The sequence below is a fragment of the Oncorhynchus masou genome, chromosome 6 (genome assembly GCF_036934945.1).
Source record: "Oncorhynchus masou masou isolate Uvic2021 chromosome 6, UVic_Omas_1.1, whole genome shotgun sequence".
NCBI classification, from domain to species: Eukaryota; Metazoa; Chordata; class Actinopteri; order Salmoniformes; family Salmonidae; genus Oncorhynchus; species Oncorhynchus masou.
In genome coordinates, this window is record NC_088217.1 from 36284724 (window position 1) to 36302663 (window position 17940).

The 17940-nt window shown below is 41.5% G+C and overlaps 1 protein-coding gene across 1 annotated transcript; it reads left to right on the forward strand.

The window, feature by feature from the left end:
- Positions 1-986: 986 nt before the first annotated feature.
- On the forward strand, positions 987-17938 carry vamp3 (vesicle-associated membrane protein 3 (cellubrevin)). The gene is made up of 5 exons (XM_064968566.1): positions 987-1095; positions 12094-12166; positions 13590-13748; positions 13828-13879; positions 16405-17938. Coding segments are annotated over exons 1-5 (306 nt in total). The 5' UTR covers positions 987-1093; the 3' UTR covers positions 16425-17938.
- Positions 17939-17940: the final 2 nt, after the last annotated feature.

Sequence of the window (17940 nt, forward strand, 5' to 3'; positions counted from 1 at the left end):
GCACTGTACAGCCAAACCCTGCAACATCCAAGTCCCGCAATAACTGCTATGATGCTAATATTTGTGAAACTCTTCACAGTTGTGTTCTGTGTCACAGAGAAGGCTGATACCCCATTTAATGGGTTCACAATCTCGAGCTTAGGCTGCACAATCCAATATGAATGTTCAATACACACGATAGGTCATACAGGGGCTCCTGAGTGGCACAGCGGTCTAAGGCACTGCATCTCAGTGCTTGAGGTGTCACTATAGACACCCTCGTTTGAATCCAGACTGTATCACAACTGGCTGTGATTGGGCAGTGCACAATTGGCCCAGTGTCATCTGGGTTTTGCTGGTATACGCCGTAATTGTAAATAAGAATTTGTTCTTAACTGACTTGCCTAGTTAAATAAATAAAAATAAATACAGTGAGCTGATTTCCCACAGATAACGTTCCCTAATAAGAGCTAAGATGCTAATATTTGTGGGAGTAGGCTGAAATGAGTTGGCTGAATGAGTAGGCTGAAACCTCATTTCATGGGTGCAACATCCATAGGTTAGGCTGAACACAGTGTATATAAGTATGTCCCTAAGACAATTCTAAAGATGAATAGATCCACAGTGCAATATTAACTAATTATTGCCTTTTGTTGTATTTATATAACAACGTTCCGAGCTTGTTTAGCATTAACTAATCCAAATGGCATGATTCCACTATTTGTATCCGTTTAAATTACTTTCAATTGGGGATTTCATTTTGAAGGCGAAAAGCAAAATCCACTGTGGCTCATCCTTATTGTGGCTAGCTTCACACAAATTCCCGAGGGAGGGGTAGCCTTTTCTTGAAACACTCTGGAAATGTGTATTTCAAATTCAGATGAATTTAATCAGATGCTTGTTTTGTTAGTTTAAAATTGTCCAATTGCTATTCATTGATATTTTTTGGAATGACGCAATGAATTTGAGGTGCGCCATTTATTATACATACTGTCACTTTAAATTACACAGAAGAAGTAGACTGGTACCAATTGACACCGCCTCATACTAGCTACACGTTCAAGATTTCCGGTGCTTTCGATCTCTGGCTGCTCGCTAGCTTTCCAATAAAAACATGTAAGTATTTTCTCTTCTCAGGTTTATAATAACTTTAGGTCACTTGATCAACGACACGAACTTTCATTAACTTGGTCAGTGTTTCGAATACGTGTATTTATTGTTAAAACAAATAGAGTCAACAACGCCCAACTTCTCTGGGGTTGGGTGTGTGAAGGTCTCGCTTGTTAGCAGCTAACTTTCATGCAACAAGTGCTTGCTCAAACTAGCCGTATATAGCTAGCTGACATTAGCGTGCTAATGCTGGCCCAGTAACTTCGTTAGCTAGCTGCGTCAATTTGTTTTTGTAAACTAGCTAACTTATTATTTAGCTCGCTAAGTTAACCATACCCAGGGTCTGACGCTAACGTTACCTAGCTATGGTTATATATTTTTTTAATGTTTGCTAAATGTTTAGTTCGCTAGGGCGATCACTCACTGACACTGCTCTAGAATGTAGTGAAATATGGGTAAACCCAAGAGGGGGCTACTAAATGAATGTCTCAACCTAGTTTTCTTTAGCCTATGTCATTATGAATCACATACAACGACTCATTAGCTTGTTCTCTACAATATTACAACCATAAGATTTTGTTGTTGTACTACAACAGTACAATATGCTTTGTACTTAAGTGTTGGTTAAATGAGAAAGTTCGTTTGTTGTGGCCGCTCCTAGTTTAGACCGCGCAGCTCTAGGGTGGAAAGTATCTGTTGCATATTTCGGTGTTGAGAGGTGGGCCATATGGTTGTTTTTGTCTGTCTACTTAGCGTTGTTAAGGAGGCTACTTTGTCTGGACATATAATTATTCCATTGCTATCGTTCTCATGATCCAAACCCATGCTTGCTTACTACTATTATTATATATTCTCGACCAGGCATGTTTACATGTTTACAGACAGAAAATTACAGAATAAAATGACAAATGTAGATTGTACAATTACGATAAACTAAGGTTGTGGCATAAGTGTCTGGATAAAAGTTTTGCTCTTCTCGAAAGTGAAACAATATTTTTTTAAATATTAACAGACAAGAGGAATAGTCACATGCAAAAAAAAGCATACAAACAAACTATTTACAATGCCAGGAATCCTAAAAAACATACACTATTAATTTAATAATACAAGTTTTAATTGCCTTTTTGTTTTTCATTTTAATTAAAGTGGTGCCATATTGTTTAAACTCATAAAGTGAAAAAAGTTAGGTTTTGAATTAGACCTTTTTCATTTGTGAATATTAAATTTACCTAGTATTATTAGCAGTTGAATTAAATATACTACATCTTTATCTATGTCAGAATTTCTGAAATAAATCATTATCAAAACCATTAAATAGTACAACCGGTCCTATTTTTCTTTTAACAAAATTCTGTATGTCAATCCAAAACATTCTACTATAAATACAGGTAAAAAAACAAATGCCAAATGGTCTCCTTCATTCCACAGAATCACAGTTATATTCAGCTTAAATCTTTCCAAAACATGTTTCACAGGATACATTTTATTTAACAATTTAAATGAAACTTTGTTACTGATACAATATTTGTAAGCAATTTTCCATGCTTTCCCCCATTTGTATATCACCATAGATATTTGACCAAAATAATCTTGCTGAGGGAATTGTAGTATCACAAACAATATTTCTGTTTATTACTAAATTGATCTTTGATGTTAATATTACCAATTAATATATTTTAATGTAAATCTATGTTACTTACATCAACCACAGGGGAATTTAAGAGACACAACCCCCCCTTGGAATCGCATCAAAAACAATATCATATTCTTTTGGGGTTATTGGAATTCTAAACTTATCAAGAAAATCCCCATATGAGAGGAGATATCCATCCTTATTCAGTAACAGTGAAACAATATACTCAGCCTGGTTTCATAGACTTAAGGTAAAGTAACTCTGGGATCATTACTCAAATGAGTATAATATGTTACTTATTTACATTTACATTTAAGTCATTTAGCAGACGCTCTTATCCAGAGCGACTTACAAATTGATAACGCAAACGTCTCGCAACCTTTGCATCTCATCACGGACAACTTTAACATTTGAGTTAATTAGCAACTTTTCAACTACTTACTACTTTTTAGACACTTTGCAAATTTGTAACATGTAATTCGAATTGTCATTTGAAAACCTATATGAAATGGGTGATGGACATCCACAAATTAATACATACCATGCGAAGTGTAAAAAATCATACTAAAAGGTGTGTCTCGGATTTACATACAGAATAATATGAAATGCTTGGAGGTCAATCTGTCTGGAATAAATGCAGGCAGTCGTAGCCAGCCATGCATTAGGATGTTTATTAGCCTATTTTGTTTATCATTGAATAGGAATAAGTAAGTAAATCATGTGCATTTTCATCTGTCAGAGTTGTTTACCTTTGAACAATCTGTGTGAAGGAACCTACCAATATGCTCTGAGTGATAGCGCAGTAATGTGCATTTGAGGTATAGGTTCTACCTGCATTTTAAAGTGCACATCTGGGTTTTCCGATCACAAGTAAATCTCATTACGAGTATCAAGTGTGATAAAACGGATACGAATACGAGTGAGACGAGTTACAGATAGTAAACAGTAGCAGCAGCGTATGTGATGAGTCAGTGTGCAAAAAGGTCAATGCAGATAGTCTGGGTAGCTATTTGGTTAAATATTGAACTATTTAGTAGTCTTATGGCTTGGGGGTAGAAGCTGTTCTGGGTCTTGTTGGTTCCGGACTTGGTGCCTTGGTACCGCTTGCCCAGACTTTGGTGGCTGGAGCCTTTGACAATTTTTATGGCATTTCTCTGACACTGCCTGGTATAGAGGTCCTGGATGGGAGGGAGCTCGGCCCTAGTGATGTACTGGGTTGTACGCACTTCAGCCTCGTGTAAAGGGGCGTGCTTGGCCTACCGTTTCCTGTAGTCCACGATCAGCTCCTTTGTCTTGATGATGTTGAGGGAGAGGTTGTTGTCCTGGCACCACACTGCCAGGTCTGACCCCCATATAGGCTGTCTCATCGTCAGTGGTCAGGTCTACCACCGTCACGTTGTCTGCAAACTTAATGATGGTGTTGGTGGAATTGAGCACGGCCACGCAGTCGTGGGTGAACAGGGAGTACAGGAGGGGACTAAGTACTCCTGAGTGGCGCAGCTGTCTAAGACACTGCATCTCAGTGCAAGAGACGTCACAACAGTCCCTGGTTTGAATCCAGGCAGCATCACATCCGGATGGGATTGGGAGTCCCATAGGGCGGTGCACAATTTGCTCAGCGTCGTCCGGGGTAGGCCTTCCTTGTAAATAAGAATTTGTTCGGGCTAGGTGTCCCTCGGTGAAACTGGAGGGCGTGCAATTCAATTAAATAATAAAAACAATTATGGATATTAAACATTTAGGTACGTACAAGTGTCTTATATCGGTTGAAAGCTTAAATTCTTGTTAATCTAACAGCACTGTCTGATTTACAGTAGCTATTACAGCGAAAGCATGCCATGCGATTGAGGTCGGCGCCCCACATCAAAATATTTCTCCAACGGCACAGATTTAATAAATTCACAAATAGCAATTTAAATATTCACTTACTTTTTGAAAATCTTCCTCTGATTTATCATCCAAAGGGTCCCAGCTATAACACAGTGTTTTTTTTTATTTTTTCGATAAAGGCCTTTTTTTATATCCCAAAAAGTTGGTGCCATCGATTTGAGTAATCCACTCATTCAACGTGTTTTACCTTTATTTAACCAGGCAAGTCAGTTAAGAACAAATTCTTATTTTCAATGACGGCCTAGGAACAGTGGGTTAACTGCCTGTCCAGGTGCAGAACGACAGATTTCTACCTTGTCAGCTCGGGGGTTTGAACTTGCAACCTTCCGGTTACTAGTCCAACGCTCTAACCACTAGGTTACCCTGCCGCCCCATGCAGAGAAAGGAATCTGAAAATCTACTCCTGAACTGTATTTCAACAAGTCTAAATACATTTCTATCTACTCCTCATATACCCTAAAATGTAATCAAACTAATAATATTTCTTAGGGAAAGAAGTATGTTCAATAGGAAACCGATTTTAGCAGGTGCGTCTTATCTTTATGGCGCGCGCAAACACACATTTTCAAGACTGTGTCCCTGTACTAAAACTGATTTCTTATTCTTTTTGGAAGTTACAAGCCTGAAACATAGACTGCTGACACCCTGTGGAAGCCATAGGAGTTGCATCCTGGGAGCGAGAATTTAGTATGCACTTATACTTGCCATTGTAAGAGCATGGTCACTCAAAAACAAATCCGGTTGGTTTTTCATTGGATTTTCTCCTACCATATCTATTGCGTTATATTCTCCTACATTATTTTAACACTTTGACGTTTGTAGAAATGGTAACTTTCCAATGGTACCAATTCTATGCATATACTGGCTTCAGGGCCTGAGCTACAGGCAGTTTACTTTGGGCACGTCATTCAGGCGGAAATTGAGAAAGGGGCATAGTCCTAAGAAGTTTAACTGACTTGCCTAGTTAAATAAAAAAGCGTACGCACCCCTGAAGGGCCCTTGTGTTGAGGGTCAGAGTGGCAGATGTGGTGTTGCCTACCCTCACCACCCGGGGGCGTCCCGTCAGTAAGTCCAGGATCCAGTTGCAGAGGAAGCTGTTCAGTCCCAGGGTACTTAGCTTATTGATGAGCTTGGAGGGCACTATGGTGTTGAACTCTGATCTGTCATCAATGAATAGCATTCTCACAGAGGTGTTCCCTTTGTCCACGTGGGAAAGGGCAGTATGGAGTGCAATAAACATTGCATCATCTGTGGATCTGTTGAGGCGGTATGCGAATTGGTGTGGGTTCAGGGTGTCTGGGATCATGGTGTTGTGAGCCATGACCTGCATTTCATGGGTACAGATGTGAGTGCTACAGGGTGATAGTCATTTAGACAGGTTACATTGGCGTTCGTGCGCACCGGTACTATGGTGCTCTCCTTAAAATATGTATGTAGCCAGTTAGCGACGCTAATGATAACCTTCTTGTGGGTAGACAAACTTTCCCCAAAAACCTCAATTAAATGTTAACTGCATAGTAGGCTTACCTGACAATAATCATGATTGAGTTTCAACTGCTAGGAAAGAGAAGACAACGCTTCTACTAGTCAGACTCAATCTCACAGGCACAAATGTGACTGGAGTTATCACGGTAAAAGGGGCAGGTGAAAATTTCGCATCTGTGATATTTTGGTTAAGACTAATCTCATAAAAAAATGTATTTAACAATATACCACACTAGTATTAGTTCTTACTAGTAATACATTTGTTTTAGTAACACTACAAAGCAGGCTCATCTGTTTGTTTTGTTGGTGTAATTTTAGCAGAGGACAATATTTTTGCTGGTAGAAAAAAAATCTGAATTTCTGGTAGATTTAAAATAAAAAATGTAACTACCTGCCACAAGTTAATTTTATGCCCTGATTTTGAGAGAATGTGAATGCTCAGTTAGCACCTCTACGGACTGTATCTATCTTTATCAGCATCATAAAAACTGATCGTATTTCAGGCATATAAAATGTGCATCCAAGCCGAACTGAAATCTTGTCAGAAACAGGTTTGGTTGTTTTCAGTTTTCTGTTTCCTTACAACCGGTCAACCTGATGTCATTTGGACATTTTGCACAGAAAATCTTTGTTTAGTTTTTATTCCATTTTCTCCCCGGTCCCTAAATGTTTTTGCTCCGCGAAAGATGACAGAACTTTACCAATGTCAACTAGATTGAAGCATTCATTCTATCGATTTATGACATCTGGTGAGCAAGGGTTTATTTAGTCCTCTAGGGGAACACATAATTATAGATACTAACAAATAGGAAATAGGGACCCCACGCCTGGCTGGCTACATGATGTACTTGTGGAAACACTGCAGTTTAAGTTCCTTAAGTTTGAGGTGCTCGTTTAATTACAAAAATTATAATATGAGTACTATTGTTGCACGTGTATGTCTTGATAGTACATTTTAGGTTTTCAATATCACAAACATTTTGCATATTGGTTATAGATTTGGACACTTTAAAACTGTGTTTTGACATTTGGCTATTTATCAATGTCTTGTCAACAGCAAGCAGTGACCGCAAGTTTTAGGAATATAAATTGAACTTTCAACATTCATTTCCAATGGTATTGTACTTAATCAGGTCAACTGCTGAATAAGTCCCAAAACTTGCTGTAATTTTATTAGTTTTGATGTATCAGAAATCACCAAGGGTTTGCCTTGTCTAATGGTGATTCTCCTTTAAGCCCAGAAAGCAGCCATTCAGCTTGCCATGCACCACCTTGTCAAGTGTAATAATGTCAAGATATGTTCAGTACTTACCAAACAATGGAGTTGTGCTTAGCAACTATCGTCACTACTGCTGTTATGGCCGGTATATAACGTTACTTTCCAAAAAGGTGTAAATGAAAAGTTACGTGAAACCGGAAAAAAATGCTTTGTCTGGAAAGAATCTAAGTATTGTTTTGGAACAAGTGCACATGTGCCAAATGCACCTCGTAATAAAATCCCTCATTAAAATGCAATATTAGTGGGCCTCCCGAGTTGCGCAGCGGTCCAAGGCGCTGCATCGTAGTGCTAGAGGTGTTACTACAGACCCGGGTTCATTAACGGGCTGTGCCACAACCGGCCTTGGCCGCGAGTCCCATAGCACGGCGCACAATTGGCCCAGTATTGTCTGGGTTAGGGGAGGGTTTGGCCGCTGGGGCTTTCCTGGCTCATCGTGCTCTAGCGACTTCTTGTGGCGGGCCGGGTGCCTGCAGGAAGACCCCGGCCGCCAGTTACACTAAACAAAAATGTAAAGTTGTGGTTTCATGAGCTGAAATAAGACCCCAAAAATGTCCATACCCACAGAAAGCTTATTTCTATCAAATTTTGTGCACAAATTTGTTTACCTCCATGTTGGTGAGCATTTCTCCTTTGCCAGATAATACATACACCTGACAGGTGTGGCATATCAAGAAGCTGAGTAAACAGCATGATCATTACACAGGTGCACCTTGTGATAGGGACCATAAAGGGCCACTCTAAAATGTGCAGTTTTGTCACACAACACAATACCACAGATGTCTCAAGTTTTGAGGGAGCGCGCAATTGGCATGCTGACTGCAGGAATGTCCACCAGAGCTGTTGCCAGAGTATCGGATGTTCATTTCTTAACATTGTTTTAGGGCAGTACGTCTAACCGGCCTCAACCCCAGACCATGTGTATGGCATTGTGTGGGCAGGCGGTTTGCTGATGTCTCCGTTGTGAATAGAATGCCCCGTGGTGGTGGGGTTATGGTATGGGCAGGCATAAGCTACGGACAATGAACATAGTTGCATTTTATCAATGGCAATTTGAATGCGCAGAGGTACCGTGACAAGCACCTGAGGCCCATTGTCGTGCCATGGATCTGCTGCGATCATCTCATATTTCAGCATGATAATGTACGGCCTCATGTTGCAATGATCTGTACACAATTACTGGAAGCTGAAAATGTCCCAGTGCTTCCATGGCCTGCATACTCACAAGACATGTCACTCATTGAGCATGTTTGAGATGCTCTGGATCGACTTGTACGACAGCTTGCTTCAGTTCCCGCCAATATCCAGCACCTTTGCACAGTCATTAAAGAGGAGTGGGGCAACAGGCCACAATCAACAGCCATATCAACTCTGTGACAGAGATTTCATGCTGCATGAGGCAAATGGTGATCACAACAAGTACTGTCTGGTTTCCTGATCCACACCCCCACTTTTTTTTAAAGGTGTCTGTGACCAACAGATGCATATGTATTCCTAGTCATGTGAAATCTATAGATTAGGACCTAATTTATTTATTTCAATTGATGTCTTTATTTGAACTGTAACTCTGTAAGTTATTTGAAATTGTTGCGTTTATTTTTGTTCAGTATAGATTCTTTCCAGACAAGGTGTTATTTCGGTTGCGTGTCGCTTCTTTTTTGGAAGTACCGTAGTTGCTGGACTATTATGCGCACCTGAATATAAACCGCACCCACTGAATTATTAAAAAATATGTATTCTGTACATAAATAAGCCGCACGTGTCTATAAGCCGCAGGTGCCTACCGGTACATTGAAACAAATGAACTTGGTCACTATCTTCCTCCTCCTGTGCACTGAAACCACTGAAGTCATCTCCTTCGGTGTCGGAGTTGAATAGCCTCAGAATTGCTTCATCCGATGTTGGATCATTTTCATTGTCGCTCTAGTCACTTTCATCCAGAGGCAAATACCCCGCTGAGCTCATGCTGCCCCTTCAACACACAGCAGTCCAGCCTTTCGAAACCTGTTGATGATAGTGGATTTTTTGACAATGCTCCACGCTGTCAGGACCCACTAGCAGATTTGACCATAAGTTGCTCTTCGCATGCAGCCCGTTTCAGTGAAGGATTTCTCCCCACTTGTCATCCAAGCCTCCCACTGAACAAGGAGCGCCACCTTAAATGCACGATTTACACTGATGTCGAGTGGCTGCAAATACTTTGGGCCATCTGCTTTTCTTCCCTCTGAAAGCTTTTGTTGTCTTTTTGCACTGAGTCAGTTCCTCACGCTGCTGTTTCCAACGTCTTATCATCGACTCATTAAGGCCAAGCTCCCGTTCAGCAGCTCTATTTCCTTTTCCAACAGCCAGATCGATCGCCTTCAACTTGAAAGCTGCATCATATGCATTTCTCCGTGTCTTTGCCATGATGAGGGTGACAAAATTACTACTGTAATCAGAATGATGGGAGGTTTTGCGCTCGATTAACCTCACATTATGTGACGGTGCTCCGTTCTTTGGCGGCATGATTCTTGTGAAAGCGGGAAAAATCCATAAATTAGCCGCGTCATTGTATAAACCGCGAGGTTCAAAGCGTGGGAATAAAGTAGCGGCTTATAGTCCGGAAATTACGGTACATACTGGACGCGAAGGCGATAGTTGCTCAGGGACACTCCATTCTTTGGTAAGTACCGAGCGTATTTTGACATTTTATTAAGCTTTAAAAGCTGATGAATGGCAAGTTGACATCAAGCCTCACATTCCCCTCAACTTAAGTGATATTTTGAATCAATGGCCGGGCTTTCTTTCTTGCTAGACAAGACATGAATATACATAGCTAGGTACATAGCCTATATTTTAACCCTAGGATGAATGTGGATAGCCAGATGCATACGTAATGTCATCAGTTTGTCCAATTTTTTACATTTTTAAATTCTTCTGTAGCAAGCTAGCCAACGTTAGCAAACACTTGAGGTTGTATGAAGCTAATGTGGCCAACCAAAGTGTTTTATTGCTCCAGGCAGTGAAGATGCCAACATTCCATTTGTAACTCACATTAGCTTGGGTGTTGTTATGGTTTATGCATATTCTAGGTTCATCGACTAGGGGCTAATACTATAATGCAGATGCCTAAATTGGCATGTACTATACCATTTCAAAGTTTGATTCCTGGAATGCCCTATTTTAGTCCCTTCAGTTGAATGTCTCTGCGTTCATTGTGAACCTCAGTAAGCTCTATTGGATCATGAGCGGGCGGAACTATGTGGGAGAATAATAGGAAGCCTGCTTTGTGACCTTCGCTATCTGCATCCTCATCGGAGAATGTTCCGCTGATGCAGCGCACGGATGGAAATGCCCGGTGGCTCGACTGCGGTGTCTAGCTCGGTGGCCATGTAATGTGATTTACCCCTCTTAAAAAGTCCTCTAATACTGAGTAGATGATCCCAACTTCTCTCCTACTTTCCCTACATTCAGTTATTACTGATCTGAAAGGGCTAGATTGGTGAGAGCAGTTGGGTGAAAACTTTCTCATGAATTAATCTATGTGATTAATACCTTGAAGGATGTCAATACACACAGAGGGAGAGGTGCAGCTTGCTACCTGTAGTCAAAACAGGCTGTATTGTGGGAGAAGTATGTCAATATGGAACAGACTGTTTGTTAGCGAAGTGTAGGAGACAGAATGGTTCTGCTGTATTGGGTGCAGTAGAGCAGGCTGCAGTGGGGGAGTGTTGAAAGCGGAACTGAGAGCAGAAAGTTGAGCAGAATGTTGAGACCACACCTCCCTGTATCATGCTACCACTACCAGCCACCCAAGCTCCGCTATCAGTACATACTCACTCACACCCCGTAAAGTTATGCTATGTTCCCCACCATTAGTATATATATTCCACACTATCATGTATTCCCCCACACACACCACCGTATCATAACATGCGGTAGTCAATAAATCTGGACCTATTGCGGTAGGAATTAATGTGGTCGCTGACTATCTGTCCACCAGGATGGTACAGTGTCTGGATGACTGAGATACAGAACAGGAATTAACCGGACTAGCGCCATAAGTGGCTGAGTGGTGCAGCTTCAACGCCTGCTCTCCTGGGAGGTTTTAGGAAGAGTGTGTGGAATTCTTGCTGTGCGTTTGTGTTTGGGGAGAGAGGGAGCGGGGCCATTTATCTGTCTGGGCTACCACCACTGTACTCTAGCCTACTGTCTGTGTGCTGAATCAGTAACACACACACGCGCTACCCTTTCGGTCCCCCTGACGGAAGCTCGGACCTCTCTGAGCTGTATTAATGGAATAACTCCAGTGAGGTAGGCTTACTGCCATTTCTCCAGCAGGTGTCAGCAGAGCGCTGCTTTAGAAAAGGTCTCGTGTTTTCATATGGACATGTCATAACACCGTCAGATTAATCATGTGCTTGGGTGAAGTAACGGTACAGTTGGGCTAGAGAAATGGTCATCAGGCTATATGGAAGCCTTTTCACATGGGTCATCTAGGTGTGCCCTTCAGATATCACTTTGATGGGAAGGAATAAACGTGAATGCGTGGAAAGTGATGCCCTTGTCCCATTGCAGAGATGTATTTACTACCCCTGCATTTGGATAGGGACTGATCACCCCCACACCTGTTGCGTTTGAGTGCAATGAGGTCATGGAAGGGTGCAAAATGAAATGGGTAATCCTGCATATCTGGAGACTAGAGTGGGTGTATCTAAACCCTCTGTTGCCCTTTCCCCAGGTCGGCTCCTGCTACAGAAGGCTCCGCACCAGGCAACCGCCGCCTACAACAGACACAGGCCCAAGTGGATGAGGTACGACCCCACTCGCACACATACACCCTTCACTCTAAACATACTCAGCATACACAACTCCCAACACCTACAGCAAGAACTGCTTTCATGATTATCAGCTGTTGTCAAACACCTGTAGGTCTGAAAATATGATCTTCCTCCTTCAGTGTGCAGAGAATTCATACTAGAAGATTAAATGAGTGTGACATCCTGTACTTGATTTATTTTTTTTGTATTAAATTTTTTCAGAACATTCACATTATGAAAACTTACTTCGCCTATCAAAACGGCAATATGAGAATTCAGACACAGCCACAGACCCATTTTAATTTCCTAGTTGTAGCCTTCTACTTACCTGGTTCTGTACAGTTTCCCCAGAATGTTTTTGTTTAACAGCAGACAGCCTGTGTATCTGTTTAGATGTCAGGGCCACACTGCACTCAGGATGAAAGACTCTCACACACACACACACACACGCAGTCTCAAACTCATCCCTCCCTAGTCCCTATTCAGTTGTGTAGATGTGAGAGTATTGGATAGGTTAGAAATATTGCAATATTTACATTAAACATTCTAAATGATCATTTCTAGTAGGCCTGGTGGAATTTGTGTTTTAATTTGGTTGACTGTAGAAGTTACTAACTCCGCTGTACTCGGGAAGAGCATCCATCAACCCTCTGCCCCACACGTGTCCCTCACACGCCTACCATACCCCTTTACTCCACCCTAACCCTCAGCTCTTTCAGTCTCACACCTTTCGCTGAAGCTCTTGGCTTCCCTGGGCATGTACAGTTGCTCCTAGTCAAGGATTATATAATAACTGGCAGTGTGTTCCACTACTGCCCCCCCCCCTAAACCTCATCCCCTGTGTGTCCGAAGCCTCCTGATAGGCTGCTTGTCTCTTATGTAATACATTTTGTCTCCATGGTTATGTAACCACTGCATGGGCTGGCACAAGCTGCCGCCTCTCCCCTCAAGGTCTATCTGGCAGGAGGGGCAGGGTTTGTGGAACATATGGGTTAGGCTTTGAGCAGAGTGTGTGCGCGTGGCACGTTGGTTTTTTTGGCGATGTGTTGTGCTCCTTCTACGTGGGCTTTATTATGCAACACTGAGCGTCTCATTGAGACTGCAGCATTACTGTCCTCATGCGGTGGAGGATATAGACAGTATTGCTGTTGTCTCTGACAGGACCTGCATGGTTGTGCAGGAAGACATGCATTTCTTATGCAGTCTAGGACACACTCTGGGCTTGTATTTATTTATTTTTTAAACTCAGAATTGGGGTGCTTATCCAGGATCCGGTCCCCCTGCCCTGTCCATGTTGTTTATTATAATCTGAAAGGCCAAATTGGTGCACATGTTCTTATTTCAGCTCAACCAGAGTTTACTGCAGAAACAAACAAACTCCTATAAATGACTTTTTCACATAAAAATGTGTGTGTAGGTGGTGGATATCATGCGTGTGAATGTGGACAAGGTGTTGGAGCGTGACTCGAAGCTGTCGGAGCTGGACGACAGGGCAGACGCATTGCAGGCCGGAGCCTCCCAGTTTGAGACCAGCGCTGCCAAACTCAAAAGGAAGTTCTGGTGGAAGAACTGCAAGGTGCAGTACTCTCTCTCACACACACACACGCACACACAACTGCATGTTGAGATGTTGAGGTGTGTTCTGTGCTCTCCAGATGTGGGCCATCCTGATAGCTGTTATAGTCATCATCCTGGTCATCATCATCAGTGAGTATAGCTCTGGGTGGAACCATATGGTTGGGTAGTAGAGATGTGCGGGTTGACTCAGAACCTACAGTCCCCACGGGTTTAGGGTCATAAAATATTGTGTGGAAGAAGGGCGGGTGGGTGGCGGGCAGGTTGAATAAATACCTTAAGCAAATCCATGAATGTTGGCTAGCATTCTTGCACAATTGTATATCTCTAGGCTACATAGATGAAATAAAAACCTCAATCTGGCATTAGTGTGTGAGCCTAAAATGTAGGGTTACGAGCCAAATAGTCTGCACCCCAATCGCCAAATGCTTTTGGGAACAGGCAGAAAAGGTAAGGACAATGTCGGCGTTTAATTCTATAAGAGAGAAGCTGTAAAATGGAGAGTTGAAAGTAGAGAGTGGGGAAGGCCAGAAGACTAAATCTTTCCTAAACATTTAAGTTAAGTGGTAAAAGATGACAGCAGTGAATGTTGTGTGAGATGATTGTGAGGCGCTATACAAATTCGGCAGTCACAAGATGGGGACTTCAAATGGCCCATGGCAAGTCAAGCGAACCCTAGCCTACTGTTCCAACATGATCTCAGAGTATTTCATATTATTCTGTACGTAAACCCGATACACTCCATTTTTAGTATGATATGTTAGGTTTCTTAAGGTATGTATTAATTTGTTGTTGCTAATTTTAGCCATTGTGCTAACATTAGCTAGCTTTAGGGGTTAGGGTTAATGTTAGAATTAAGGTTGACGGTTTTATTTTTTTATAAACCTTTTATTTTAACAGGGTGTCATTGAGACGTGTCATTGAAGTATTTTTCAAATGAGCCCTGCACAATACAAACACACTAATAGAAAATACTAAATTGCAAAACATGATCATAAAAAACCAAACTATCTTCACTTCAAGCATTCCCCACTTTTTTAACGTCCATAAAGAGCAACAGACATTCAAGCCTGAGCATCCCCTGCAGAACATTGTGCATCTGTGGAGCATAAAAACCAAAAGCAGCTCTCCCTAAATCTGAAGCCACCCTTAGAAACTCTAGCACTATCCAATCTTGTGCTCTTGTACTGTATTCTATTGTTTTGACCTTGACACATGTTGTCAGATACGTAGGAGGTTCAAAGTAGTGAGTAGATGCTAAAATGCTAAAGTTGTCTGTGATGAACATGCAACCTATGGGTTGCTAGACGTTTGTGTTATACGCCCTCCCATCCACCCCGACCAATAACACTACTTTAGTTTTAGCCTTAACCCGTCTTGTGTTTCCATACCAAATGTAACATACTGTATCATACCAATTTAAGTCTCCTGGATTTACGTTTACTATGCTATGTATTGTATATGAGACCAATCTGACTGTTCAGATGGGTTAAATTAAACTGAAATCTGGACACTGACTAAGTCTATAACCTCTCACATAGCCTTTAATATTAACTCTTGCAGAATTAAGCATGTTTTGCTTCGGGAACAGGAGTGGTTACTGGTTTTGGTTTTTTCCATTTATGTTTTGAGGTTGGACTTGAGTGTGTAGGGTGCACTGATTTTAGTGTCACCTCGTTAGTCAGTATGTTACACCTGTGCTGGTTGCCATCTCGTTAGTCGGAAGTTGTTTCACCTGTGCTGGCACAGGTGCTATTTAAGAGTGATTGGCTAAGTGCTCCAGTTTTATGTATCTGGAGGGTTAACACCTTTTAGTTGTCTTTGTTAGTTCCTCCTGTTTGAGCGACCATTATTTGCTAGGGAACGTATCAGTGGAGAAATATGATTTCATTCTTTCAGCATTTTGAGAACATGTGAATTCGCATTTAGGGAATGTCTGTAGAGGTGCTATATTTATCAGCATATTAAAAGCTGATATTTCACACACACAATATGCATCCAAGCCGAACTGAAATTGTATCAGAAACATTGGGTTGTTATCAAGGCTTTCTATTTCCTTACAACCGGTCAAACTGAATTGGTCTTTTTGCACAAATATTTGAGTTACTGCGTTTTTTTCCCCCCGGTCCCTAAATGTATTTTCTCCATGAAAGAAGCAGAGATGATGACAACTTCACTGAAGTCAACTAGATTGAAGCATTAATTTAATTCTATTGATTTTAGAGTCTTCTAGGACTAATTTATATATATATATATATATATATATATTTATTATATATATATATTTTTTTTTTGACACAAGTTGACTAACAAAGTTATAAGCAGAAATGTATCTAAATTAGGCCCCAAAACAATCCTGTGCCGCGCTGGCAAAAAAAAAAATGTTTCACCATCTGACTGTAGCCTACAGTGCATATATTTGCGGGTTTGGGTGTGGGGCCTGGGATTTTCACTTTCACATAGTCGGCCGGTTCCGGATGGGTAATTAGAATCTGCGGGTGGGTGAACAAAAGGCTAACCCGCGCACCATTAGTGGTTAGGGACAATACTGGGAACAAAGGTTATGACTAGCTTGGCTGGGGGTTGAGTGAGGTCTATGGCTCTTTCCTTTATGTGATTGTCTGTGTGCCTAACTCCTCCTCTGCCTTCTATGTCAGTCTGGAGCCAGTCATCGTAAAGAAGCAGTTGTTGGAGGTGGAAGAGGAATGGGCGAGTGATGGAGAGGAGCGAGTGAACAGCTGAACGTCTCAAACACGAGGTCTCGTGGTTTAGCCTACTGAGCCTCAAAGCCCATTCTCCACAGCAGTGTTCTTTCTTCCTGGTCCTGGAGGGCCTATCCAGTCAGATTTAGAATACATTGCAGATAGAAATGTATTGCATAGAACTGATACCATTCTTCATTCCATGATAGAAAGTCAACCCTCTGAATGTACCTGCTGATGGTTGAACTACATATAAAGGTCAAAACAGGCTGCGGCCCTCCAGCACCAGGAGTGAAGCACACTGCATTGAATTTCCCAAGTTATATTTGTGTTTTTTGTTAATAATAATAGATTTGATTGTGTGTGACAGAGCGAGACAAGGCCCTGCGTGATTTGCTCTGTGCTTTCCTGTTAGTCTCTACTGTAATATTGACCTGATGTGCCAAGGAGTCACCCCCTTAAACACACACACACACACCAGTCATCAGATCAGAACACCAAACGACTAATTGACATGGACTTTTGGATTATTATATCCACAGAAACAACTGGGCTGAGATTGAATCTCAACCTTGTTCCTGTCTCTAACAGGACTGTGTGTGTATGACTCTAAATATGGGCTTGAGTTCAGAGAAACTGCCAAGATTGGCACATGAGCCTTGTTTCTTTTCTGTTAGTCTGCTTGCCCAAAGTGACTGACAATGATACTGCCAATGCCATCAGTGCCACACTGGTCATATAAAAGTAGTGCCTTAAGTAGTGATTCATGTCAAAGCACCAAACAATAGATATCAGGCAAAGATGGGGGATAACATTTAACTTAAGAAAAACAGCCAAAAGACAGCCAAGCCTTATCAAACCAACATACAGAACCAGCAGTGCTTTCCAATGGTCTGCATATTCATGCCCACACACACACATGGACACTAATGGTCTACTCTGCAAGCTCCTGCTATCCTTTATATTATCCTAATAACTACAACCTTTCAATTGTTTAATTTAATGCCAATGTTTTTGTTCCTTAAATATATATGCTGTGTAGTATTACTAATCTTAAGAGAAACGGTGTAGATTATTTTTCTTTGCATATACTGAAATGCCTTTAGTTGCCATGGTTACTTTGTTGCTGCAGTGAAGAGCATCATGGATGTTTGGGAAGGAGGAACTGTGTGGAGCATGTTCAGTATGTGTCACCACCTTTTTATAGGGTGCCAAAACCAAGGGCCTATTTTCTGGGGTGCAACTATGCGGATCCTTCAGACCGATGTGTATTGCATAGACTCAACGTCACGGTCTTGAGTGAATTTTGTTCAATTCATTACATTTCTGAAGTGCTCTAAAGATGTTACATCTTACTAAATAAGCTCCAGCCCTGCCAAATAAGCCTTCCAAGTCTACCCCTCCCTGTATAAATATTAGAAACAAGTGCAATTCTACTCTGTGGCTTTACAATGTTGTCTTGCTTGAATAAAAACGGATGTAACTTTTATC